Source organism: Sturnira hondurensis, unplaced genomic scaffold (assembly GCF_014824575.4).
Source record: "Sturnira hondurensis isolate 20B ecotype Veracruz unplaced genomic scaffold, ASM1482457v3 Scaffold0017436, whole genome shotgun sequence".
In the NCBI taxonomy this organism is placed as follows: Eukaryota; Metazoa; Chordata; class Mammalia; order Chiroptera; family Phyllostomidae; genus Sturnira; species Sturnira hondurensis.
In genome coordinates, this window is record NW_028090067.1 from 7,722,563 (window position 1) to 7,750,509 (window position 27,947).

Below are 27,947 nucleotides of genomic sequence, written 5' to 3' on the forward strand. Positions count from 1 at the left end.
TAAATATACAAAGGCGGGAGCATTTAGTGGTGATGATGGAGAAGATGGTGGTAATAATAGCAAACACATATCACTATACACTTTGAATCTTTTTTTTAAAGCTTGCTGTACAAAAGTGGTGCCCTTTCCTTATCATTTCAGCGTGCGGGGTTCGCTGATACACACTGCTTTCTCTGGGTTAGGTCGGATGTCTCGATCCTCTGGGCCAATCTTCCTGTCTTCACTTAAGCATATTAGGTTCCTTTTACTGCTAGAACAAATAACCACAAACTTAGTGGGTTTAAAAGAACACAAGTTTATTATTTTACTGCTTGGGAAAACAAAAGTCTGGAATGAGCTAAAAAAGAGGTCGGTCATGCTGTGTCACTTTTGGGGGCTCAGATGTGGGGAGTCCATTTCTTAACTTTCTGCAGCTTCCAGGGGTCACCTGCATTCCTTGGCTCTTCCTCCCTCTTCAAAGCCAGCAGTGTAACCACACAGACATGTCTTCTGTCTCTCTTTCATCATAATATCACCTTCTCTCTTTCTGTTTTTGTTGTCACATCGCCTTCTCTGACTCGGACCTTTCTGCATCCGTCTTATACTCATTTGGTTACATTGGGCCCTCCAGGGTAATCTCCCACTTTAAGGTCCTTAATTTACTCAATCATCTGTAGTCCATTTTGCCTGTGAAGGTAGTATATTCACAGGTCGTGGGGAATAGGGCATAGGCATCTTTGGGGACCATTATTCTATCCACCATAAATGGTGTTTAAGTGTAGTAAAGATGTACCGTTCACTGGGGCAGTTGTGAATGTCTGAGTAGCACAATGCCTCCAGAATCCTTGCCCCTTGGCACAGTGGTCCATCCTGTTCACTTGGACCCTCTGCCTCTACACCAGTCTTAGTAATATTTTTCTTAGTGATTCCTCTGATATGTCAGGCAACTCGCTTGAACTGCTGGTACCTTGACTAGTAACCACTGTACATATTTCCCCTTGGACATGTTGGGTGAGAGGCAACCTATCAACTCAGGTTACATAATAAATAAAAATGAACAGTACCAAAAGAGGTCTCCCTTCAGACCCTCGTCCCCTGCGTGGCTGCTTCTCAGCTTTGCTGTCACCTCTCTTCCACAGCAAAAACACTGTGGAGAAGGGAGACAACCCAGATTTTCCTAGAGGTACTCACATTTCTCCTAACAGCAGTGTTCCCTAAACTTTAGGCCGGAATACTTCTCTCAAACCTTTCCAGTAGTGCCCTCCCTGGCCGGGGTAGCTCAGTGGATTGATTGTGCGCCTGGGAACTAAGGGGTTGCAGTTCGATTCCCAGTCAGGGCACATGCCTGGGATGCAGGCCAGGTCCCCAGTGGGGGTATGCAAGAGACAACCACACATTGATGTTTCTCTCCCCCCCTTGTTCCTTTCCCCTCTCTCTAAAAACTTTAAAAAAAACAACTTTCTAGTAGCAAGCCAGGAACTTATAATGTACTTGGCCAAGCAAGCAACAGAACTAACTCAAAAGTATAAAACATTGTAAAGGCAAGTGATTGGGAGAAATACTATGTGATTTCAAAATCTAAAGTTCTAATTAATTCAGTCCAATCAGGAAGGGCTACTGGGAAGGGGTAAATCAAAAAAGTTGTATCCTGGATTAGCTGAGAAGATGAGGAATCTCTTCAACTGTTCCTTCTCTATTCCCTTTGCTGATTCTTTCTGCCATGTCTAAATTTTGGATTTTCACAGGACTTGTTCTTAGACCCTTATCACTCATTCCTTTCTTCATTTCTTTCTCGGATGATCTCATTCTTTCCAGTAGCTTTACCTCCCAAGTATTTGCCAAAAGTTTCTGTCTCCTGAACTTCCCCTTTAGCTCTAGAATATTATTTCTAACTGCCAGCTTGACATTGCCCCTTGAGTATTTATAAAGGCTTCTTATATTAAATATGGCCAAAACAGCACTTTTGACATATCTATGCTGTGTTCCCTGCTTCAGTCTGTTCAGTCTCCATCATCCTCATCTCAGTAAATGCTCCCACTATCTGTTCAGTTGCTTAAGCTGGAAACCTGGGAGTCCTTCTTGACACTTCACTCAGCCCTTATGTCCCTGTTCTTCACCCATCCATCTCTAACCATGGTCAAGTCTTGCTTCCAACTCCAGAATAGATCTCAAACCCACCCCCTCCTCTCCAGTGGGGACACTCCGCATTCTCACTCAGTCTCCATCCTCTGTCATTGAACTGCTGCAGTGGATCCCTAACTCTCCCCCTTCCGGGCTCCTGTCCATCCTGTATGCTCTGTTTCCCTGGCTCGCTCTGTCTGTACCCCTCTCTTTTCCTTCTCTCATTGTTTCTCCTGGTTCTTTCCCCCACATTTCCATCCACCCCTTCTTCAGTTTCTTCTCCCTTTTAACTGTTAAACCCATCACTATTTCACTCCCATGTTTCTCTCTACCCCCGAGAGAGCTCTTTTAAAACTATGAATTAGATTATGTTTCGCTCTTGGTTCAAACTCTTGCATGACTTCTTTGTGGCACTTAGAATAAAATCTAGTTTCCTCAGCATGGCCTTGTGTGGTGGGACTAGTGTCTAACTTTTCAGCTGTGTCCCAAGTCACATATTCTCCATGCTCCGGCCATACTGGCCTCTTTTAGTTCTTGGCATGCACCAAACTCTTCCTTTTTTGAGAGTCTTTACAAAAATGATGCTGTATGCATAAAACTCTTTCTTCTTTCTCTCTCTGGCTAATTTCTACCATTCTTCAAATTCACATTTTTCCTCCAGCAAAACCATTTCTAACCACTCAATCTAAGTCCAAAGTAGGTCCCTGATGTTTCTCTCTTTGCTCCTTCCTTCAAAGCAATGATCATGATTTAGCATTGCATATTTATTTGTGTATTCACTACTAGCTCAGTAAGGGCAGTCACATGTCTGGTATGTATATCTGTGACTCTTCCCAGCATGCCTACTTTTATAAAAGGTATGAGTAAATGCTTGTTGAATAAATGAATGAGTGTACCCCACATGAAAAAGCATACATGTGGGGGCACCTTTGCCTGCAAGTTGCCCCATCCACCACAGATGAAAGTAACACTACCAAGACATGATCTGTTTGGGGAGGAGAGGTGGCCAATCTCTCAGAGGAAAAAGGCCAAGAGCCCCTTCCTCAATGACTTTTATTGGGTTTTAATACACAGGAATACAGGCAGTAAAGATCAAACGGTAGATAACATTTCAAAGAAATCTGAGGGATTAGTCTGAGTCAGTGTCTGTCAGGAAAGGGGGTTGCAGAAACTTTGGGAGACTACTCATTTCCTATTTGGACCCTTATCATATGAATGAAAGCACTCTTAGCAAAGCAGGTTTCACAGAACTTTTAGGAATTCTTTCTGATGCCAGATCACCCCAGATCCTGCTCTAGACAGCAAGAGGCTGCACCGCCTCCCCCATCACAGGTTTTCAGGCTTAAGTGAATTAGAGCCAGGAAGCACTTCTCCCAGAGGACATGGGGACTCAGGTCATGTCAAAATAGCAGGGGGAGGTGAGGGTCCATCACTCCCTCTTTGTTGCAGCACCCCCCCCCCAAGTCCTTCCATGATGGCTTCCCAAGTGATTGTGTCTGGCTTAGGTTGCCCCTCCTCTGAGGAGTCTTACCTGTTTCTGACTAATCTACCATGCGCTGGTGGCAGGGGGGGTGAAGCTGAGGCAGCTCTTGCTACCAGAGACAAGCTTTGTCTCCTGTGGCTCGCATTCTGGAGGTCGCTCACTCATCCTTAGCCATGCCAGGCAGTTACAATTCCTGAAACCAGGCAGAGTGGTTCCCAACACATACATTCTGAATAGTGATAGGGCCACAGAAATGAGCAACACTGATGGGGGCAAGGACAGTGTGGAGGAAGGCTGAATGGAGCAAAACACACATGTTACATGAATTGCTGAATACTTTAATTCTAGCAAGACAGTTATAAGTCACGAATTCATATTTCAGTATACTCCCAATTATGATGTGGATAGTTTAAAGCTTCTACCTTTGTTTGTTACCATCTTTATTTTTATGTTAGTAAAAGAAGCTTTCCAAATTACATTTAATGATTTCTGAGTATTATTTGCCTTGTTTTCTTATCTCTTTAATTTGCTAACTCGTGATATGTGTATTATAATTACGTCTCATCATAGTATGAATCATTACAACTCATTTGTGAAGTGCTAGCTCTGTCAGGTACTTTTCTTTTATCATCTCATTTCATCATTACAACAGCCATATGAAGGAGAGGATGGCATCCCATTTTATAAGTGAGAACACTGAGGCTCAGAGAAATTAATTCTTCCAAGGTTGTATAGCTGGAATCTACACCAGACGTTTCTGCTACTTTCTACTACTGCAGTAGTGTCTTTATGGTGAGTTATTTTAATATGCATAAAATATGAAATATGTTTGGTATGAATATAGCATTTCTATCTTCTCTATTTGGCAATTGGAAAATATTTAATTATTTAAAGTTGTTTATTTTCCTGAACAAATCAGGGAGGCTGTCTTCTTCAACTGTTTTAGTAAATAAAGCATTAAAAAATGATAACATGTTTTTGACATTCAGAAAGGCGTATCATAACACCTGTTCTCACCACTGATCTTGAAATAAAACCTCACCAGCACTGTTGAAAGGCCTCTGTGCATCCCTCCCCAGCCTCATCTTCCTCCTTCTCCTCTATGGTAACTCCTCTCCCAGCGTTGGCAATTTATCATACCCCTGCAGCTTATGTATCTTGGCAACAGTCTGGTGGCCGAGTGCTGAATTTACACGTTGCAGTGCTGTTAATGGTATTATTTTTCCTAAGTAACTTAGCTTATGTCTGCTTTTTATTTTTTTTCCAATTAAAAAAAATGACACCCCTCCCTCATTTGCACCAGGGCCTAGTCATCCCACCATACTTATAATGTGGGTGAGAAATAAAAATGTGCTCATAAATGTGTCTCAGAGCCCACAACTCTGAGACAAAGGACTGATGGATTGGCATTTTCCTCCATCAGGATCTGAAGTCAAATGGGTATAAAGAACCTACCACAAATAATCTTGAGGACCTCATGACTGAAACTTTGTAAAATGAGTGAGTTAGGCCTAAATCCAATTTAAGTTTCAGGTAGATGAGCACATTCTGTGTTTCTAATTTCCCCCAGGTTTAAAAATTAAGTGTAGTTGTCTTCATTTATGTGGTCTGTGGATGCTCCATGTCTTGTGAGAGATTCCCAGCAGGGTCAAAGTATAGGTGGAGTCTGGACTTGGTCACATGAGAGGTCTATTTGTTTTATTTTTTTATACCCACAGCTAAGGGAAAGACGTCCTCAAATTGGCAACAACTTGTAAAAGGCTTCCCCAAAGAGACAAGGAAAGAAACAGAAACAAAATGAAGCCGTTAAGTTGTTAATTATGATGTAGCTTCAAAATGAAAGTTTTGTGATTGTTTATGGGAGAAAGTAGAGGTCAAGACTTTCAGGGAAGATAGGAAAGAGGAAGACAGGTAATAAAACGAGTGAGAAGCAATCAAGAATTGTGATTGTGGTGAGGAGGAGAACTGGACCAACTGTGGAAACGGTGCTGCTCTTGGGACCCGAAAATGGTTTACAAACAGAAGAGTGAATAACTAGAAAATATCAATAACTGGATCTTAGTATCTGGGACATGATGAGTACTCAGGAATTAATTAATTAATGATTCACTGATAAAATCTCATCAGTTTGTAAAACTTTTTTTATAAAAGCATATATTTGTGTACATAATAGTTTTTTTAAATATGAGTGTATGTTGGTAACTTTATGTGAGTACTTGTCTGAGTATTTTATCAGAGGAATTCTTTTTAAAGGTAACCCAGGTGGTTTTCTTTTTGTCATCATAAAAGTAGTTTTTCCATTACACAAGAGGCTTGATTCAAAAAACTTTCTGCTAAAGTTCAACCGACTGAAGGTTGTGCACAAATTCTTTGTTTCTTTCATAAAAACTATTTTGCAGAATTTTCCATGAAAAATGCCACTACTAAACATTCTTGTGATAGCTCCTTTATGAAAGTGTCACTGTTCTTGATTTGCACACGGTTTATAATTTAGGCCTTCTTTTGTTTTGGGTTGGAAGTTCCAACTGTTAAAGCTCTTGTCTGATTATGTGGAACCGCTTATGTTAATGGGAGCAACTTCTTCGCTGCATTTTGAAAAAATGGACTCGGAAGCTTCTTACTGTGGATCTTTGTTGGGGACAAAGGATTATTTATGCTAACGGAAAATGTATTCCCCACTGATTTAGCTCGTGGGAAGCATAACAAGCTCATTAGCAATGCTCAGTTGTACTTTGCCCTTTTGCTATGGTAGAGAGAAGGAAAATGATATCAAAAAGGACATTCTGCTATCCTTTGCCTTCCCGCAAAGAAAATGTGATGTAATATTAGACTTTTCAGTTAGGTCTAGCTCAAGTTCAACTTTAGTACTAGAAGAAATGTTCCTGAAAGGAAGGTGGTTGGCCGCTGTGCATGAGGTATGTCTGCTGTAACTAAGAGGAGAAAATAACTTTTCCTTGGAATTGGTAGCATTATAGCCTTGTAAACTGTTCTAGATTTTTTCCTTAGAACTTTTAAACAGTGGTTTGCAATAAAAAAACTGGTATATAATGCTGCTGTAAACAATTAAAAATTCTAGGTTTTATATAGTCTACTTATTCTGAGTGTTTTTAAACTCCTCACTTTTTTTCCTTCTGAAAATGCATTAAAGAATTGTACTAACCTAACTTAATTAAACTTGTGGTTGTCTTTCTTGTAGATTTCAAGAAGAGTACTTTTGAGCTAAATTATGTCTTCTTTCTTTTTCGTCTTTAGCACCTCATGGAGAAAATAACTTATGAACAATTATTATAGAAAGGCATTGAGTGTTGTTTCACAGTCAAAATTGATGTTTATGTCTATTACCTTGTGGTCTGACAGAAGAAGCTCATGGGTGGCTTGTGAGTTTATGCAAAGTCCAGATGAACTTTTATGATCTCCATGTAAACTTCAGGTGAGAGATACTTGATTTTTAGTATCGGTTGCTGTGACATATGTATTTACATTACGTTTACATGGGGGAGATTCTGGGAGACTGTTACTTGGCTAAGTTTTATCATCAATTTTATTTTACTAACCAGAAGCTTCAAGAATTACTTTGAAGCCAGATGTTTCAAGAACTGGTTTGCTTGCAGCCATATAGTTAGTTAGTGAGAGCTCCCACCACACAGCGTTTTCTTTTTTGGTAGATTACTAGATTGAAAAGAGAGAGAGAGCACCAGGACTTTTGAGCCACAGCACACCATTTCCTCCCTTGCATCATTTTTCTGTGTTAGGGAAGAAGAAAAAAAAGAATCACTTTGATACTAGTGCCAGAAACTAGATATTGAAATGTGTTGCAGGTAGTCCTGTTTCAAATGAAGAGTACTTTTAGGAAGAAGCTGGGAGCAGTTATTGAATTCTCATATAGTCAAATAATTCTAATTAGAAGAAAAAGTTTTAGGTTTTCAGTCAAGTGTAGAGTAAAATAGTTTCCTTGTAACTGTTTTACTTTGAGGGCTTGAGGGAGTAGGAAAGCTGCCATTGTCTGCATATTAATGTTTTGTTCTGTTTTCAGGAAATTAATTTCATTTCAATATTGATGACCATGCAGCCTGCAATTCAAGTAAGTGTTTTTCTTGGAAAAAATTTTTTTATGAGATTAGTATAATGAAATTATAATAATTAGTAAAATAAGTGAAATAAAATATAACTTGTTGATTTTTATCCCCTTGGCTTGATAATAGGATCCATTCATTAGAGGTTCACTTACATTTACCAAGATATGGAATATTGAAAATGACTCAAGTATCTTGACTACTAGTTTGCTTCTAGATTATATACTTCCTGTGAGCTGCTACAGTTTTACATATGTTGTATTATATGTGGTCTGTAATTCATCATTTAAATATAGATACGGGTTCTGCACACTTCACAAGGTCACATCCATTCATGGGGTTGGTGTTTTCTCTAGGTATGGTTTGGAGAAGACCTGCCTCTAAGTCCACGGAACCCTCTGACCCCCAGACATGGGCCGGGTCTGGCTGATGTTTATCAGTATGACGAGTGGATAGCTGTGAGGCACAAAGCCACCCTGTTGCCCATGCAAGAAGACCTGTCAATCTGGTTGTCTGGTTTGTTAGGTAAGACTTGAAAAGATACTCAAAATTGTGTTCTCTCCTTCAGTAAGTGTTTATTGAGAACCTTACTCTTTGTCAAGGAGTGACTGTCCTAGAGGCTGGGTTGGGGGGTACTCTAGTGAATGAAGCATTCAATGTCCTTGTTCTCACAAAGCTTATATTCTAGTCGGGGAGACACTTCGTTTCACCCTGACCCTTAGGGCTTGAGTAGTAATGGAGTTTGAGGTTTAACGGAAGAGGTCAGTAAACTTTGAGTAATCAAAATTTTCACCGTAAATGTTAAAATCTTTTTTTAAGTATATAGGTCTAATTTTGGAATCTATATTTCACTGACTTTCCTCCCTTAATCTTGTATTAGGCATGAGATTCTGAGTGGAATTCATAGGGCAATTGAAATGATTATTCTTTCTCAGGCATTGACAGGTAGAGGCATACGAAATCTAGGAGAAAATGTCAGGTTGGATGGAGAATGTCTGGTGTCATATTGCTTTACTCAGTTAAAGGATGTGATAAGTGCCCTCACAGGTGTGGCTCAGTTGAGTGGGCATCATCCCACAAAGCGAAACCGATTCCCCTGTCAGGGCTGATGCCTGGGTTGCAGGCGCTGTCCCCAGTTGGGGCACATATGAGAGGCAACCAACTGATGTTTCTCACATCGCTGTTTCTCTCCCTCTATTTCTCCCTCTTTTCCCCCCACACTCTTAAAAACAAATAAATAAAAATGTAAAAAAAGAATATAAGTGCTCTGAACTTTCTTTGCAGAAAAAAATCTCCTTTTAGTACACAATTTTATATAACATTGCAAGGTTTTTGTGAATAGGAATGCATAAACCTCAGCTCTTGCCTTCCCAAGATAATTAAAAATAGCAAACACTCACTTCAGATATCTAGTATCTGTATGATTTAGAAAAATTTTAAAGGTTTATTAAATAATAAAGCTTTTATAGAAGGCATTTTAGAAGTGAAAAGTTAGTATTCCCTGGGGGTTTGTTGTGTTACTGTCTTTAATTTTTGAGTTGCATCAGAGCTCATCTTATTTTTTTTTAAATATTTTATTTATTTATCTTTAGAGGGGAAGGGAAGGAGAGAGGAAGAGAAACATCAATGTATGGTTGCTTCTCGTGCATCCCCTGCTGGGAACTGGCCCCTGCCAGGAACTGGCCTGCAACCCAGGCATGTGCCCTGACTGGGAATCGAACCGCAATCGTCTGGTTAGCAGGCCCGCACTCAATCCACTGAGCTACACCAGCCAGGGCTGTTCTTTTTTTTTTGAATTAGTTTTTGGGATTTATTCACATACATTCCCAGAAGTGAAGCTGCTGGGTTATAAGGCAGTTCCATTTTTAATTGTTTGAAGTAACCCTATACTGTTTTCCATAATGACTGCACCCGTCTGCATTCCCACAAATATTGTGCAAGGGTTCCCTCTTCTCCACATCTCCTGCAAAAAAATGAAACTCGAGCACCAACTTACACCATACACCAAAATAAATTCAAGGTGGATAAGAGCGTATCTTATTTGTAGAGAATTGTTCTTTCTCTTGTGTAAGCAGCAGTAATGTGCAGTGAATCAAAACTTAACCTTAATAGTCAATATTGAAATACAAAACACTTTGGTTTTTTTAAAATGAAATAAAAGATGTGTCTTTTCTTTCTGTACTTCTGTGTCACAGACATTTTGGTTTCAGTTGTCATTTTTTAACTTGACATTCTCTGCTGTTTAACTGTACCTTCCAAGAGTGAATAATTGTGGCCTGATCTAATATTTATCTAGTATGTCAGCCCTAATCTAATTACATCTAATTAAATTTTAACCATAGTGTTTGAATTTACTGTTTCTAGAAGAATCTTAACTTTGAAACATGCTTTTAGGTATTGAAGTTAAAGCAGAAAGATTATTGGAAGAACTTGATAATGGAGTACTGTTATGCCAGCTGATTGACGTTCTTCAACACATGGTGAAAACCTGCAGCTCTGAGGAACCAGGGGTAAGCAGATGCATGACAGTGGTGATTTTAGTCCTTGGTGCATACTGATTGGTTTATGTACATTTCTTACTATCTCTGCAAGATTATAAACTTCCACCCTGACTATCTGTAAGACCTTGGATAATTTACTTAATCTTTTTGAGAGTCTATAAAACTGTTCTTACTTGTGAAATGGAGATATTAACATTTATCTTGTAGAATTTATTTGCAAGGATTCAGCAAAATTAAATGAGATAATCTGCAGATGGTGTTTAAGTTGGTGTCTAGTGCATAGTAAATAGTCAGCAGGTAGCTCTTCAGAACAGAAATACTGGGTTGTTGTGAGAATTAAATGAGAAAAGAGCTTGTGGTAGCTCCTGGTACACAGTTAGTAGCTAGTATCATCTTTTCATTCTTCATGTTTCGGATTGGTGAGTAAATTCTATAAATATCAGTTGAATGGATAATAATTTTTTAACCAGTTTTTCTCTGTTGACTCTCAAGTTATGATTTGAAGTAGATAAAGTGTTCTCTCTTTTCATCAAACATGGGTGTTTTCACATGGGGTCTCGACACTCACACTGCTGGTGAAGTATGAAGTGGCATCATCTTTCTGGGGACAGTGGGTGACATTTATACACACATATCTCACATTGAAAATAAAGCATGTCATAAAAATATGGAGGAATTAAGAAGTACAAATTGATAATTAGAAAAGAGCCATGGGAAGAATGTAAAGTATAGCACAGGGAATATAGTCAGTCGTATTGTAATAACTGTGTGTGTTGCCAGTTGGGTACTGGAAATATCAGGGGGAACTGATATTTCAGAGTGTGTGATTGTCTAACCAGGGTGCTGTACACCTGAAACTAATACAAAATAGTATTGAATGTGAACTGTAATTGAAAAACAAAATAAAGAAAAGAAAGTAAAGCACCTCCTGTGATACATAGTGTAATTCTACTTTCAGGAATTTGTTCTAAGGAAATTGCAAATTCACAAAAATGACTATGTGGGGGGGTGACTTTTCCCTAAAGTTCCCCCATCCGCCACGGATGAAAGTAAACACTACCAAGACATGATCTGCTTGAACCAGACGATCGCGGTTCGATTCCCAGTCAGGGCACATGCTTGGGTTGCAGGCCAGTTCCCGACAGAGGCCAGTTCCCTGCAGGAGATGCACGAGAAGCAACCATACATTGATGTTTCCTTCCTCTCTCCTTCCCTTCCCCTCTAAAGATAAATAAATAAAATTAAAAAAAAAAGACATGATCTGCTTGGGGAGGAGAGGTGGCTGATTCCTCAAAAGGAAAGGGCCTTGAACCCCTTCCTCCGGGGGCTTTTACTGGGTTGTAATACACAGGAATACAGGGCGGCAAGGATCAAACAGTAGATAACATTTCAAAGAAATCTGAGGGATTAGTCTGAGTCAGAGTCTGTCAGGAACTGAGTTTTGCAGAAACTTTTAGGGTTTCCTGCTTGGACCCTAACATATGAATGAAAGCACTCTTAGCAGAGCAGGTTTCACAGGTTTTTGAGGAATTCTTTGTGATGCCAGATTCCTCCCCTCCGCCCGCCCCCCCACCCCCCCATCCACTCTGGCAAGGCAAGGAGCTGCACCCCTCCCTATCAGGTATTCAGGCTTAAGTGGATTAGAGCCAGGAAGTGCTTCTCCCAGAGGACGTGGGGACTCGGGCTATGTCACATAGCTGGGGGGGGTAGGGGTCTATTGCTCAGTCTTTGTTGCAGCCCCCTCACCAGTCCTTCCATGATGGCCTCCCAAGTGATTGAGTCTGGCTTAGGTTGCCCCCTGCTGTGAGGGGTCTTACCCGTCATAGACTTCCGACCATGCTTTGGGAGCAGGGAGAGGAAACTGAGGCAGCATTTGAGACAAGCTTCGTCTCCTGTGGCTCAAATTCCGGAGGTCACTCACTCATCCTTAGCCATGGGAGGTAGTTACAATTCCTGAAACCAAGCAGAGCGGTCCCCAACAACTCTGCAAAAAATTAGGAACATTAAATGCTCATCAAGAGAGAGAAATTGGTTCAATTTTAATTATGGTACCTAAACACAGAGGAATATTATCCATTCATTTATGAGAAATGACTCTTTCAATCTGTTCTTTTTCACCCTGAAAGATGCCTACAACCTACTGTTAAGTGTGCATGAACACAGCTTGCAGGGGTGGACACACAATACTGTGTACAAGTGATGTGTTATAGAATTGTGCTCTGGATACCTATATAATTTTGTTGACTATTGTCACCCCAGTAAATTCAATAAAAAGGGGAAAATAGTGTGCATAAGCACATACACACATAAATCAGATTGCAGAATAGTGTGTTTGTTTACTGTTCTTTAGGTACACAGATGTCTTCCAAGTGTATATTTGTGCCTAGAGACGTCTTGCTAAAATGTAGGTGAGAGGATTTAGTTGATACTGATCACCTTTGTATTGTTTGATATTTATTGGGGGGAACATGGCCATATATTCTGTATTCATTAGAAAAACGTGCAAGACTATTTTAATTCTGGGAAAGAATAGCAGCAGGAAGGATATATAAGGAACTGGCGATAGTGGTTACCTCTTGGGAGATAAAGGAGCTGAGGGGCGGAGGTAGGAGAGAGATTGTATTTACTGTGCCTATTGCATTAAAAAAATCGCAGACATGAGTTGCTTAATCAAGTAGAAATTTAAACTAAAATAAAACAAAAAGACCTTCCAACCCCAGCAGTATTATCTAAATATTTTTGGCTTAGAATATCACCAGAGACATTGAAACTAAGAACAAACTGACAGTAACCAGAAGGGAGGTGGGAGGAGATAATGGGGGGGAAAAGGGGAAGGGTTTCCAGGAACTTCCATAAAGGACACATGGACTAAATCGAAGGGCGTTAGGATCAAGGGTGGAAAGTGGGGATGGCTGGGGTTGGGGGGAGTTGTGGGGGGAAAATGGAAACAACTGTACTTGAACAACAATGAAAAAAACATTTAAAAAACAGTAAAAAAACTAGGATTCTGTTTGAATTAAGAATGGGTTTCTACTTCCTTATTTGATAGTCTCCTTAGGAAACTCAGAACCGTATTTATAAATCTGCAAATAAGGAAGTAAGCAGACTTGAGTGCATCTGTTGACCTTTTACAAGGCAGTAATTCTGTGTTTGTAGTGAACGGTCTATGGAAAGACATATTATAGAGATGTACTTTGGAAGTATTAGACTGTAATTTTTAAATTTAATTTATTTTAAATTTAAGTGATTCTTTTGTCACTTCAAAAAGAAAAAGGCTAGAAATTCTTGATCTTACTGCTAATTTTAGCCAAATTGTTTCTGAAATATACTTAAAAGGAGAGCAAAATAAAATAATTTAAAGTAAAATAATTAGAAGATAATTTGTTTACTCTAATGTCATACACTTATTACTTGCATTCAGTGCACTGGACATATGTTTCATGATATTAAAATGAGTACCTAATGAAAATATCCTTAATGCATTTTTGAAATTACTCTTCTGTCTTTTCCAGAATTTTCCAATGAGAAAAGTGCCCTGTAAGAAAGATGCCGCCTCAGGTTCATTCTTTGCTCGAGACAATACCGCAAACTTCCTTCACTGGTGTAGGCACATTGGGGTTGACGAGACGTATCTCTTTGAATCTGAAGGTTTGGGTAGGTGTTGTCATTATTGTGTTCAATGTCTATTATAATATTTCTTTCATGCCTTGTTCCTGATTTTTCTTTCCGAATAAAGACTCAAATGCCACATCTTATTCTCCTAGAAAAATATATACTTTAAATATATGTCATAGAATTAGAGAATTTGATTCTAAATCAAATATATTAAGCTTTTCATTTATTGTTAAAGACCTTATATACCTAGAATACCCTAGAAATATTTTACTTTCTAAATGAGTTGGCTGGAGGAAGTTTTTGGATGAATGCTTTACTAATTAATGTTTTCATCAAGAATGACTTAACTATGACTTAGATAATTATAGAAATAACAGAAGGCTAAATGATGTATGTTCATGATTTTAGATTCACCATGTAAGCAGCACCTGCCAAGTTTATTATCTAAATGGGTTAATGTTTTTGACTATTCATTTGACAAAGTCGTGCTCTACTGAAGAATTATTGACATATTACTCTCTGTGCAGTGACTAAAGTGGAAGCTATCTAAGTTTTAGACTATATATTATATATATTTCCTCAAAGCATATATATATGCTTTGTGTATATATGTATGTGCATTGTATTTATATATGCTATATATATATAGTTATCTCTTTATCAATATTGTACCACACACACGCACAGAATTTATGATGTTTTGATAGGAGCAGTAGTATCCCAAAGGTGGGTCATGGGAGTAGTAGTCGGCCCTGGTAGAGAAAAGTATTTTATCACATTGTGTGGAATTGCTGGTTCATGGTGATAATAAAAAGCAAACTGACTTTTAGTTGGTTTTATTACTGTTTAAAAATTCTTGACTGACATTGCATGCCCTTGGTGCCGGCACTCAGGGCAGGCTGCCCCCACTGCTTCCCATCTAGTGCCTCCGAGGTTCCTGTGCACTATAGCATGAAAAACGAAATGCAGCTGATTGATGTTTTACCTCCAGGTTGCACTTTGCTTTAATCCAGGTGTGCTGGTTATTATTGACAGTGTGACTGATTTAATGGCATACACCGCTTCTAGAAATCAAAGGGGAATGGAAATGCTTTGACTTCTCTAGTTTCCAGCTTATTATTTCTGAAAGGATATGAGATTGTTGTATACTTCTCATTCGCAATAGGAGGCATTTTCCAATTGTTTCAACAGTCAGTATAGGATTAAATAAAGTACTGCCAATAACTCATTCATTTCTAGGCGCTGAGCTGATGAGCTAATGTTTTTACTTTCTAAAGATCTCAGAGATGAGCCTCTTCATTTTTTACATTGCACTAGGAACTTAAACCGATTATAAAAAGGTAATACTATATTTAAGGGTATGTCTAAGTGTTCAGAGAAACAAGTTTAATAAAAATTTCAGGATAAATTCCTTTTGGTATGAATTTAAAAGTTAAACATAGACCTTTTTATTGCTTCATGCTGTGGGTATGTAATAGATATTACTGATAAATCAAAAAACAACTGTCATTGCCATTCAAGGAGTCAGTATGTATACAATTTATCACACAAAACCATTATTATATTGGTTAGGTTTCAGGAGTTTAACCTAGAGCTTTTACCTCTAAAGACAGGGAAAGGAAGTTAGGTGATCCATGGCTACTATATTGGTGCATTTAGCCTGAGTTCTAATCGTCAGGGTTTTTTGTTTTGCTCTGTTTTATTTCTTTAAGGATCTCTGTTTGAACTGTTAGGCTTAACATTTGGGTTTCTTTTTAGTGTAGAAAAAACTTAATTGTGATAAAATATGTAAAACAAAATGTACCATTATAACCATTTTTAAGCATATGAGATTTTTTATAGCATTAAAAATTTTAAGATATACTTCATGTAACATAAAATTCATCATTGAAAAATGTACCTTTCATTGTTTTTTTATATGTTCACTATGTCGTGCAACCATCACCACTAATTAATTCCATCGGTCTCAAAAGAAAACCCATACCTGTTAGCAGTTAGGCCCAATTATGTACTCCCTACCTTCATCCTCTGGCAACTGCTAACCCATGCTTTTTCTCCATGAATTTGTCTATTCTGGGTATTTCATGTACGTGGAATCATACAATCTGTGGCCGCCTGTGTCTGGCTTCTTTGTTTAGCATAATGGTTATTTATGTTGCAGCATGTAACAGTGTGCACTTCATTTCTCTTTGCGGCTGGATGATATTCTGCTGTATGGATAGGCCACATTTTTAAAATTCGTTATCAGCTAATGGACATTTTGGTGGTTTCTACTTCTTCCTTATGATGAATAATGCTTCTGTGAATATTTTCGTACAAGTTTTTGGGTAAACATTTGTTTTAAATCCTCTCAGAGACACACTTGGGAGTAGAACTGTTGGGTCCTGCGATAACTCTGTTTATCTTTTCGAGGAACCACCCAGTTGTTCACAGTGGCCGGACCCTTTATATTCCCACCAGTGTGCACAAGGGTTCCGGTTTCTTAACCTTTCCTCCAACACTTGTTATTTTTCTTCCTCCTCCTGCCTCGTTGTTGTACTTTTCCTTCTCCTTCCTCTTCCTGTCTCCTCTCTGTGCTATTCCTCCTCTTCCCCCACCCCTCCTCCTTTCCTCCTCCTTTTCCCCCTCCTTCTCCCATCCTAGGGGGTGTGAAGTGGTGTCTCACCGAGACATTTGCATTTCCCTGATGGCTAATGATATTGAGCATCTTTTCATGGATTTTTGTATATCTTTGGAGAAATGTCTGTTCACATCCTTTGCTCACTTCTAGGAGTCATTTGTCTTGTTTTGTTGACTTGTAAGAATTCTTTATTGTAGATACCAGTCTTTGGGTTGTCCTTTCACTTTCTTTATAATGTCCTTTGTTGCATAAATTTTTAATTTTGATGAAATTCAATTTATTTTTTCTTTGATTATTTGTGTTTTTGGTGCCATATCTAAAAAACCATTGCTTAACCCAAGTTTCCTTGTAAGACTTTTATAATGTTAGCTCTCCACCTATGTTTCCTTCTGAGAGTTTTGCTGTTTTAGCTCTTACATTTAGGTCTTTGATCCATTTTGAGTTATTTTTGTATATGGTGTGAAGTTGGGGTCTGAATTCATTATTTTGCATGTAGATATCCAGCTTTCCTAGCACCATTTGTTGCAAACCTGTTTTTCCCCTGTTGAGTTGGCTTGGCTCCCTTGGTTACAGATCAGCTGAACATAGACATATAGGTTTATTTCTGGGTGCTCAATTCCATTCCATTGGTCTAAATCGCTGTTTTTATGCCAGTAACACACTGTTTTGATTAGTATAGCTTCATAGTAAGTTTTGAAATTGGGAAGTCTGGGTCTTCCAACTTTGTTCTTTTTCAAAATTATTTTGGCAATTTCATGTCTCTTATAATTCCATGTGAATTTTGTCATTAGCCTGTAAGAAAAGGAAGGAAAAGGAATTGATAGATACTGTATTGGATCTACAGATTGGTAAGTTTGGAGGATACGGCCATCCTAACAACACTACATGTAGTGTTGTTTCAATTTCAATATCTTTGTCAACCCACGAATACAGGAGGTCTTTCCATTTGTTTATATTTTCTTTGACTTCATTCAGCAATGTTTTTAGTTTTCAATGTACAAGTCTTACACTACTTTGGTTAAATTTATTCTTAAGTAGTTTATTCTTCTTGAAGCTATTGTATATGGCATTATTTTCTTAACTGCATTTTTAGATTATTTATGCTAGTGTTTAAAGTGCAGTGGTTTTTATATATTCATCTTATCACATGCAATTTTGCTGAACTTGCTTGTTAGTTATAATAGTTATTTTTTGTGAATTATTTAGGGCTTTTTTTAATACTAAGGATCCTGCAATCAGTGAGTGGAGGTAGTTTCCTTTCTTTTTCAGTCTGAATGCCTTTTATTTATTTGTCTTGTCTAAAGTTCCTGGCTAGAATCTGCAGTACAATGTTGAATGGAAATGGTGAAAATGGACATTTTTATCTTTTCCCTGGTCTTAGGAGGGGTCTTTCACCATTGAGAATGATAATAGTTGTGGATTTTATATGTATGTCTGTTTTTATATTTATACAGGTCCATCTATTCCTAACTTATTGAGTCTTTTATCATGAAAGTGCCTTTGATTTTGTCAAATGTTTCTTCCATGTCTACTGAGATAATTGTGTGTTTCCTTTTCTTTATTCTATTAATATGGTGTATATAGATTGATTTTCATATGTTGATCCAAGCTTGCATTCTGGGATAAATCCCATTTGCTTCTGGATTCAGTTTGCCAGTATTGCAGTGAGGATTTTTATATCTATATTCATAAAGGTCTTTATGTTTTCTTGTGATGTCTTTCTTTTTTTTCTTTTTTCTTCTTTTTTTTTTTGCTTTCATGTCAAGGTAATATTAGCCTCGCAGAATGAGTTAGGAGTTCTCCCTCATCTATTATTTTGAAAGATTTTTAAAAAGCTATTAACACATAGTTTTACACTAAAGATACTTTGGAATAAAATTGAGGTGATAAATTTCTTCAAATAGTATCTCCTGTTGAAAGATCTAAATTGTACATAATTCAGTGTTACTTAAGCCTTTAGTTTTTTTAGAATTAAAATGCTATACAAATAAGTGTGCATGTAAGTCTTCATCCTCTTCTTGTTAGCCGTTGTTTTAAAATTTATGAATGACAGTAATGTGCGGAGAAGACAACATATCTTTTCTAAGTTTCCAAATGAGAAATGTCTTCATAATTCTTTTCTTTTACTTCTTTCATGCCAGAAATATATTTTTCTATTTAATTTTACCACGTAAAATGTGGTTTTCTTTTCTTCACAGTTTTGCACAAAGATCCAAGACAGGTGTATCTTTGTCTTCTTGAAATTGGTCGAATTGTGTCAAGGTATGTATTCCACAATATCAGAATTTCAATGTTTTAAATATTTTTAAGCTACTTTATTTTAGCTAGAACACTTTTCTATAAATAAAATCTCTTATCGAAATCAAGTAACTTATTTTTTTCTATTTTTTTATTAACTTTGTTCTGTTTGCATGAGCCAAGTCATGTACCAACATCTGCTTGCTCACATAACTTGCCTTCATTTAATGTTAAACTGTAAAAGCGGTAAATTAAAATTTTTGGATGAAGAATACAAAACATGTAGTCTTTTAGCAGGGCAAGGCACGGCAAGTCCTCGAGACACAAGGAGGAAGTGATAGGAAGGCCGTGCTTTGTGTCCTGTCTGCCTGGCTCAGCCCCATCTTTACTCACACACTGATTTTTAAGGTGCCTTTCAAAATTCTTGGTTGAATATTGAGAGCATCCAGTAACCCAAATATATGTTCTGATGTGAAGTTTATAATCTGAATTTTTGGCAATCTGTGGGACATTAAAAAGCATTCTAGATATCTCGGTGAAACAATTGGGAGAAGAGAGTCATTCAGATTTCATTTAAAAATACAATATAACCTATTGCAATACGCAAGGAAGGGCTTGGGTAAGACTCCACTTGCATGATGAGGTTTCCTAATTGATTTTCAGATATGGGGTTGAGCCACCGGTGTTAGTAAAACTTGAGAAAGAAATTGAGCTAGAAGAGACCCTACTTAATACTTCTGGGCCTGAAGATTCCATCAGCATCCCGAAATCATGCTGTCAACATGAAGAGCTGCATGAGGCTGTAAGTAATTGCTGTGTTTTCGACCATGATGTGTTAGTCTCCTGGACTGCCTAGCAATGCTATGTTCGAAAGAAAAGGTTTCTTATTTAGAATATATACACTGGTACTGACTTTCGCTCCCTGGTGAGTTCAAGGCACTATGATAAAGGTGAGTTTTTGTTATGTGTGTATGGTGAGGAACGTTGGGGCAAAAAAAAAGCTCAATCCATCCTGAAGGGTGCTATGGGCCATGAGATTCATTGATTCTTTTTTTTTTTTTTTAAACATAGTAGTGTTACAATCTGATTTAAAAAATTATAAGGATTACTCTCATGGTCACAAAGAAGTTATATTGGTTTTGTGCTAATAATCCAGGCATAAGATGATGAGAACCTGAATTCAAGCAGTAGTAGTGGGAAGAAAGCAAAAGGAAAAAGTGTAAGACATATTTAGAAAGTAGAACTCACAGGAATACCACTTCTGATAGGGAGGGAGAAAACCCGGGATGATGACTAAGGTGTCCAAGTAAAGGCTGCACTGAGCCTTGGGGCATATAGGTGGCAGAAGAGTTGAGAGAGCAGATTGGTGGGGTTTCCCAGTGTGTGCCCCCTGACAGGACAGATGCAGACTTGGGTCTCAAACGGGAAGGCTCCTTACCGTTACCCGATTATCACTGCATAGCGGTTGAGTCGGCCATGGGTCTTCTGCACCTTCTGTAGTGTAACAAGTGATGGAGGTGGACTAAGTATTAAGTATTTTTTCTGCTTACGCTGTTGCTTAGATTTCTTGGTCTTTTTTTGGATTGTAGTATTTTATGAAAGTACTTAATATGCAAAATTATTTAGGAAATAACAAATAAGTCATTATTAATAAGTATGTAGAAAGGGTTGTTTTGTTTGATATAATAAAAGTATATAATAAGACATTTGGATAGGCTTGAAAAACAGATTAAGAAAATATCAGCCTAAACAACTTTATCAGGTCAAAATGTATTTACATATATTGTTGATTTGTGTGGTGACTATGAATGTCAATATGTGATGCAGTGATAATATAGTAGGTTAAAGTAAAACTTATTTTAAATGTCCTATAACCTAAAATAATAACAATTAAATAAAAAGGAAACATTTGTAAAATATTTTTTATTAAGAAAATATGTGTTAATTTCCCTATTATATAAAGGCCATATACTCTTTGGTAAGAAAAACATTTCTAATAGATAAATGGGCAAAGACTGTTGTTCACATGAGAAGAAAATACAGTGTTGAAACTTGCTGATAATCAAAGAAATTGGATATATAATTTGCCCCGTTAGCAGAATTTTTTGAAGTTATGGAACCTAGTGCTGGTAAATTCTGGTAACACTATACTTAGGGACTGCTGTGGGCAATGGCAAAGGATGTAAACTTGAAAAACAAATTGACAAATGGATATCAAGAGCCACAAAAACTTTGCTCTCTCATTTTTATTGCAATTGAAGAGGGGAGGAAACAGCATGAGTAAAGTGCTTATTGCACTGTTGTAGATAATGGTGGAAAACTGGGAGCAATGTAAGTCCTCTTCCGTAGGGCGATGGCTAGTCAGGCTGGGATTCTTTATCTTAACAGAGTAATCGTTTTATGTGACAATTTTGAAGACTACGTAGCAGTAAGAAAAATGTTTATTTTGTGTGAAGTATGTAGATCTAGACAAGCTATGTAAGAGTAAGGAGAATGGAAATAATAGTAGGGAAGTGCCTTTGCAGATACTTTTCGCTCCTTTAGTGTTGTAGTGTCAAGCATGCAATCTGTAAAGCCAGAAGAGAACATTTTTTATCTGTAGCACTTCTTTTAGGCCCACCCTCCTTATTTAGATAATGGGTTGGTGCTAATTTGGACTGTTGAATATAAACAATATTTGGGTATTTCAAACAGGGAGAATAAGTGACTTCTTTTGTCTGCATTCTTGTTAGGAAAACTAAAAAGGAACACATTTCTCTATGTTATAAGATATTCAGTGTCTGCCTATCACATGTGAACTACAGAGATATTGGGGTCATGTTTAAAATAAGGAACAATTATCTGATTCATTATTTAGAATATTGTTAAGAAGTAGTATTCCACTGCAATTCTGTATACATGAAAATTTTATGGATTCAAAGTAGTGATTGAAATAAATACCTCTCTTCATATTACTTTGGTTAACTAATGGGATAGGGTTCTAATAATTGTAAATTCTTTGCCCAAGCTTAGTTTATTTTCAGGCATTTTATGGATGCGTATGTATGAATGTGTATGCACATGTACTCATATGTCCAGCCAGTGAATCAGATAAACTTGATTGAGTGGCTTATGAAACTCAGTTCTGTTTATCATCATGTTATTTTGTTAAACAAATGATATAGGCAGATAAATTCTGGGCCAGTCTAGTCAGGCCCTGGTGAATCCACATGTGTTCATTTATTTTGGGTAGATAATTAAGACAGTCATTAATTTCTATTAGTGGTCAGCTAAACTGGGCATACCTGAAGAGACTTTTAAAAATATCATGCATAAATTCAACTAAATGCATTTGTTTTGATGCTCTGTGTGACAGGTAATTGAGAAAAATATGGCTTTAAAAAAATAAAATTTTAGGAAAATAAAATATTTTTCTTCGTGGCTTATATGTGACTTTTTTTTCAGTCAGGCATATCTATCTCAGTAGATATTTTCATTTAACCAATTTATTTTAATTTCCATGTTTTAAATATAGAATTCCTGGATTTATTTTTTATATTCTAGTTTTTACATTTTATAGATACTTGCTGCAATTAAAAATTCTTTGAGTTTCTTGAGGTGGAGATGTCAGGTTTTCTCCCTGACTTTCATCTCTTTATCAGACTGTTGAAACAGTGAGCACTTCTAGAAAAATGCCTCTTGAACTGAAATTTGTAGAATTTTACTGAATCTTGGGTGAATAGATATATATGTCTCTGGGTATTTTAACATTAGCTGTGGAATAAACCTAGATATTCCCTCACAATACTAAGTTAGCATAGTGTTAAGGGGCAAATGAGAGTTTTTAATGTGAGCTTTATCTGACTGTTCCTATATTTTTTTATTTTTAATCCTCATCCAAGGATATGTTTATTGGTTTTAAGAGGAGGGAGGTAGGAAGAGAAGGAGTCAGGGGAAGAGAGAGAGAGAAACAGATCAGTTGCTTCCCATATGCACCCCCTCCAGAAATAGAACCCACAAACTAGGTGTGTGCCCTGACCAGGAATAGAACCCTCAACCTTTTTTGGTGTACAGGGCGATGCTCCAACCCACTGAACCACCCAGCCAGGGCTGACTGACCCTATCTTTGATTCGACACAGGTACATTAATCCAGGGCTTACAGTAATTCAAGCTTAATGAATTAATGTGGCCTAATGAATGTGTTTTGAATTAATTTTACTGTTGTGCACATTCACAAAATTTCTCCAGTGGTCAGTGAATGCACTACAAGCCTGATGGCACTGAGGAAAGACACATAAAGAAACTGAAGACTTTCTCACTGCTAGTTAAAACTATAACTAGCAGTGATGAAGTTTTAATGCATTAGGTAATGTCTGGTATCAATATTTTCAGCAAGTGAAGAAGAGAATTAAAAGTTGCACTGTCTTTAAATTTTTATCTTTGAGTTTGATTTTCCTAGCTATTAGATAACCTTGCATTTTAATGTTAAACAAAATACTTTTGTCACAAGCACTAATTGTTATTTATTATTAATCTTAGGTTACACACATTGCTGAAGACCCTCCTTGTAGCTGTTCTCATCGATTTTCCATTGAATATTTATCTGAAGGACGGTACCGACTAGGGGACAAAATACTCTTTATAAGAGTAAGTCTACCATTCATATTCTGTTTATGGTCTTGTTTTGAAATTAGATTTATTGCTTTATCTACATCCTTTTGCTCCCCTTTTACTTTTTAAAAAAATTGGTGTTACTAATGAAAGAATTTCACTCTATAGAAAAAATACAGAATTCTTGCTTTCATGAATATGTAACAAATTTAGGTAAACACCTTTTACATGACAAACAACTAACTACAGAATAGCTAACACTATTTTGAAATCAAATATAATCAGGGGAAAAATCTTTGTATATTTCAGGTAACTTATTCCATTTCTCAAATTTTCTAAAAAATAATGTTTCATTGTAGTAAGAAAAACAAAACATCTAATAACATTAAATGTCATAATAAGAAAAGGAAATAGAAGCACTGCAGTTTATAGTAATATGTACCTGGGGTCTTACGTGTAAACCTTTTTATGTGAACACAGCATCAGTATTTATACAAAATGCTGATGTACATACTTATTTCCTTTCTTTGTCCCTGCAACTGATTATCCCCTTTTGCTGATAAGGGGAGAGGAGTTTCACCTGTTCAGCGTTCTGTCTACTTCTGATACAAGAGCTGTTTTATTTCTAACTTAGGAATATAATATGAAAGTATTTAGAAATAAATTTCAGCCTCTATTTTTTGTTTCATATATTGTCATTACCTCCCACACCCTACCCAACTCACACAGAAACATTATGTGTACTTTTTAAAAAATTTCTTTCTTTTTGAAGCAATATTGTGTAGTGACAGCTCACAGAGCTTGGAGTTAGAGTTCAGATTTTCAGCGCAGTCTCATACAGCTGTGCAGCTTTTCCTGTTTCATGGACGGGGTGGGGCAGAGATCCAGCCTGGTCTCCCCTGGCAGGCGCGCGCGTGCCCTACCCTCACAGAAGCCCCATTTGGGTTGGTGCAGCCTGGGGCGTTTGAGGCGGGGCCAAGCTTTGTGGTTTGAGACTATTTCCTTAATCTCTCAGAGCCATAGTTTTCTCATCTGCAAAGAACTAATAATAAGTTATATCAACGTTTTTAAATGATCAAATTGATATATATGAAAGTAATCTATTAAATTATAAAGTACATGTATTAGTCATTTTTATCTTTCTTTCAGAATAATTTCTTTTGTCTTTGTGGCATTTTTTCTCTAATTCTCCATTTCTCTTCCTCTCTCTTATTCCTTCAATACAGAATTCTTTTTTGAACAATATTGCCCTTGTAATTTTGTATATTAGTAATTTTCGTTGTTTAGGATCCAAGTTGTGTATAAATATATTCCTTAAAAATTGGAGGGTATTGTTTTGTTACTTGTATTAATATTGTATTAAATATTGGTTTAATATTGTATTAAATTTATTATTTTAATAATACAAGGAAGAGACTCTCGATTTATAATAAAGCGATTGGCAAATCCTCTGAATTTTGTAGATCACGGCAAACTGTGACTGCGAATGAATTGTAACTGTGAAACTTACGGTTTTACACCTTTGTTTTTTACTTTCTTTTGGGGGAAAGATGCTTCATGGAAAACATGTCATGGTCCGCGTTGGTGGAGGCTGGGATACTCTTCAAGGATTTTTGCTGAAATATGACCCCTGTCGAATATTACAGTTTGCTACACTAGAACAAAAAATTCTGGCATTTCAAAAAGGAGTTTCTAACGAAAGTGTACCTGATTCACCTGCCGGAACACCTCAGCCTCCTGAGATGAATCCCATGTCAGCAGTTAGCATGTTTCAGAAAGAAAAATCAAAACCAAGTGCTCCAGTTGGGATCACAAGGAGCAAAGGAAATCAAGTACGTCGGCCAGGTGTGACGCTGCCAGTATCTTCCCTGAAAGGACGTGACCTGAGCTCCGTGTCAGTCCGTTCTAAGGTGCCAAGTTCTCCAGCAGTATCTTCTGATCTCAAACTCAGATCTTCAAAAGCCGTAACAAAGAAACCACAGGCTCCTTCAAACAGTGCATCACCTTTGCTCGCTTCTTTAAATCCAGGAGGTAAAAGCACTTCTTCACCAGCCTTATCAAGAACTACACCTTGTGTATCCGAGTCATTAAGAAAATGTATCTCATCACCCAGTACTCCAAAGGCCAAGTTTATTCCAGCCCAGAAATCAAGAGATGTGCCTGAGTCTACATGTTTGCCAACTAAGTGTTCTGGAAAAACCAAACCAAAGCATTTGAAACATACTCACGTATCTTTCAGGGATAATGCCGTTTATCACTCAGCTGTACATCTAAATTCTTCATCAAAGTGTCCAAAGCTACCTACACCATCTCCTTCTGACCAGTCCCCTGCAAAAATGACTAAATCCGGCTCCAAAACAACAACCGCAGGACTCAGAACACAGCCTCAGCCACCTGATGGAGCCCCGCAAGCAGGGCCAGTGCCGGCACAGAAGCTTAAGTCAGCCTCGACCTTAAAACAGCCACTTCCTGTGTCCTCAGCTGCTCCTGCAAAAGCACAGGTATCAAGAGAGAAGAATATAGTTTCAGTTGTCAAAAAGCAGCCTCAGAATATAAGTACATCCCAGAGGACAGGATTCAGCTCCCCAAAGTCCCCTGGTCGTACCCCACTGTCCATCATGAGCCTTCCTCAGGCCTCGACGAAGACGCACACTGTATCAAAGGCAGCACAGACTGCTGCCAGGAGCCAGTACTCAGCCAGAGGACCTCCCCAAAGTGGCAAAGCCCCAGCTTCAACCAGGAAACCACCCTCATCTGATAAGGAAGCAATTAGTGGAGATAAAAAACCTACTGCAAAGAAAAAGGAAGACGATGACCATTATTTTGTTATGACTGGAAGTAAGAAACCTAGGAAGTAAATACAACTGTGTCAGTTTAAGAAAACAGAAAAGAGAGTGAATGTGTTCGTTTCACATGTTAAAAGGTTCTGTTTGTGTTTGTCCAAATAGGTGCAGACACTGAGTACAGTAGTCTAGGGGTCGAAGGCTGGGATAGAGGGCGGAGCGGTAAGGAGAGGGCTCCCCGGAACTCGGTGTCTGATTCACTAGGAGGTACCCTTTGGAGGCAGGCGGTGGTGAAATCACCGCAAGGTTCTTAGGAATTATAGACATGGATCTGATTTTCAGTCCATAGAATCTTTATTAATGTCTGCCTTTTAAAGGAAATGTAAAGTCAGATAACACTACTAGAGCTTTAACTACAGTGGCTTTATTTTGAATATGTATTAAGTATAGGTTTATATTTATATAGAGATGTTACATGCCTGCCAGCAGCAACTGTGGTGCTCTTACTATTAGTTACTAATGTTAGTAAAAAACTCAACGGTTTGGCACTTGCCTTACAAAAGGCACCTAATTTAATTTTCTGATCGGGATCGTCTGATCAAACAATACTAAGTTAAGTACCACTGGCTGCTGCTGATTAGGTTGGTGTTATTCTGGGTTTGGTAAAATTGCTACTTTTCTTTAAACTTTCTAAATCAGAGGGAACTGACCTTTAAACTGGCTTATTAACATTGGTAATAATTTGTTATCAATATTTTTGGTTAAAAGCCAATTGAGGTATTGTGAAATGTCAACTGAAACTTGGTAAAATCCAAGGTTTTTCGTATTATTTGTAAGAATTTACAGCTTGTACTTTAGCTGGGTGTCGTGCAGTGTGAAAGGGGAAACCAATTTAGTAGCTTTGAAGATATTAAAATATTTTTAATAATGTAATTTCCTACAAGAGCAGATACGAATTTTTACATTAATATAATATCTTAATAACACTAGAATTACATTTTAACAATTCTAAAATTAAGGTGATAAAGAATCTTAGAATTCATAAGAATATTCTGTATTAAAAGGTGCTATATAAAGATCCTATCATGTGGTTATTTTTTTAGATAGTACAATACCAGTTTTAATTAGCTTCTTCCAGCTACATTAATTTCCTTTTATAAAATCATGCTGCCTTCAGTTTTGCAATGGCAAGTAATAGTATATACGCAGCATTTTCTGCTCTGTAGTCAGATTCCCCAGGGAATATACCCAGATCACGTATGACTGTATGGACCCATCAGTCTAAGATGGTTTTTGTAAATGGATTTTTAAGAGATTGTGAATATTTAAAAAGTATTAAATATTACTTTCATAAGTCTTGGGGTATGTTTAATAACTGTACAATATTATCAGTTATCACAGGTTATTCAGTATTGAGGCTTGTGATTCTCTAAACTATAATGTGTTTTGTAAAGCAAAATAATGGTTTATACAAATGTGCAATCAGAATAAGCATTTTAAGCTGACTACGAATGTTCTATATATTATAAAGCAAGAAAACTTTGTATAAAACTAAATGTTCTCTTGTCTGAGGCATCTAGTTCAAAGATATATGCAAGCTAGTTTTTGGAATAATTGATGCTTTTCTTTTTAAAAAAGACACCAAATATTTGGTTTAGTTCTGCTGTTGATCTGGGCGTTGAAAGACATATGTTCAACTTTGGAAAGTAAAGTCAATGTTCAGCAAATCCTAGAAGCTTTATATTTTTGCTGATCAGAAATATTTAATGCATGTTTCAGAGAGGAAGAATTTTACCTTTAAGAAGGAGTTTATTTCCTTATAAGAAGAAACACTACTTTTGTATCAGTAACTTCTAGAACTTAAAAAAAGCAAATGATATTATAGCCAACCTATGAATCCAAGTGTATTTCACAATATGTGAACTTTTGTGTTGGGAGCCATC

At 37.3% G+C, this 27,947-nt stretch overlaps 1 protein-coding gene across 3 annotated transcripts in view; it reads left to right on the forward strand.

Moving 5' to 3' along the window:
- Positions 1 to 27,449, forward strand: part of GAS2L3 (growth arrest specific 2 like 3) — a 33,522-nt gene extending 6,073 nt beyond the window's left edge. For all 3 annotated transcript variants that reach the window (XM_037068257.1, XM_037068258.1, XM_037068259.1), the window contains 9 exons: positions 6,836 to 7,013; positions 7,617 to 7,664; positions 8,013 to 8,181; positions 10,051 to 10,166; positions 13,670 to 13,811; positions 18,591 to 18,654; positions 19,294 to 19,432; positions 23,150 to 23,257; positions 24,772 to 27,449. In XM_037068257.1, coding sequence (XP_036924152.1) covers positions 7,641 to 7,664; positions 8,013 to 8,181; positions 10,051 to 10,166; positions 13,670 to 13,811; positions 18,591 to 18,654; positions 19,294 to 19,432; positions 23,150 to 23,257; positions 24,772 to 26,079 — 2,070 coding nt within the window. In that variant the 5' untranslated portion in view covers positions 6,836 to 7,013; positions 7,617 to 7,640 and the 3' untranslated portion in view covers positions 26,080 to 27,449. The remainder of the gene's footprint in view (positions 1 to 6,835; positions 7,014 to 7,616; positions 7,665 to 8,012; positions 8,182 to 10,050; positions 10,167 to 13,669; positions 13,812 to 18,590; positions 18,655 to 19,293; positions 19,433 to 23,149; positions 23,258 to 24,771) is intronic.
- The last annotated feature ends 498 nt before the right edge of the window (positions 27,450 to 27,947 follow it).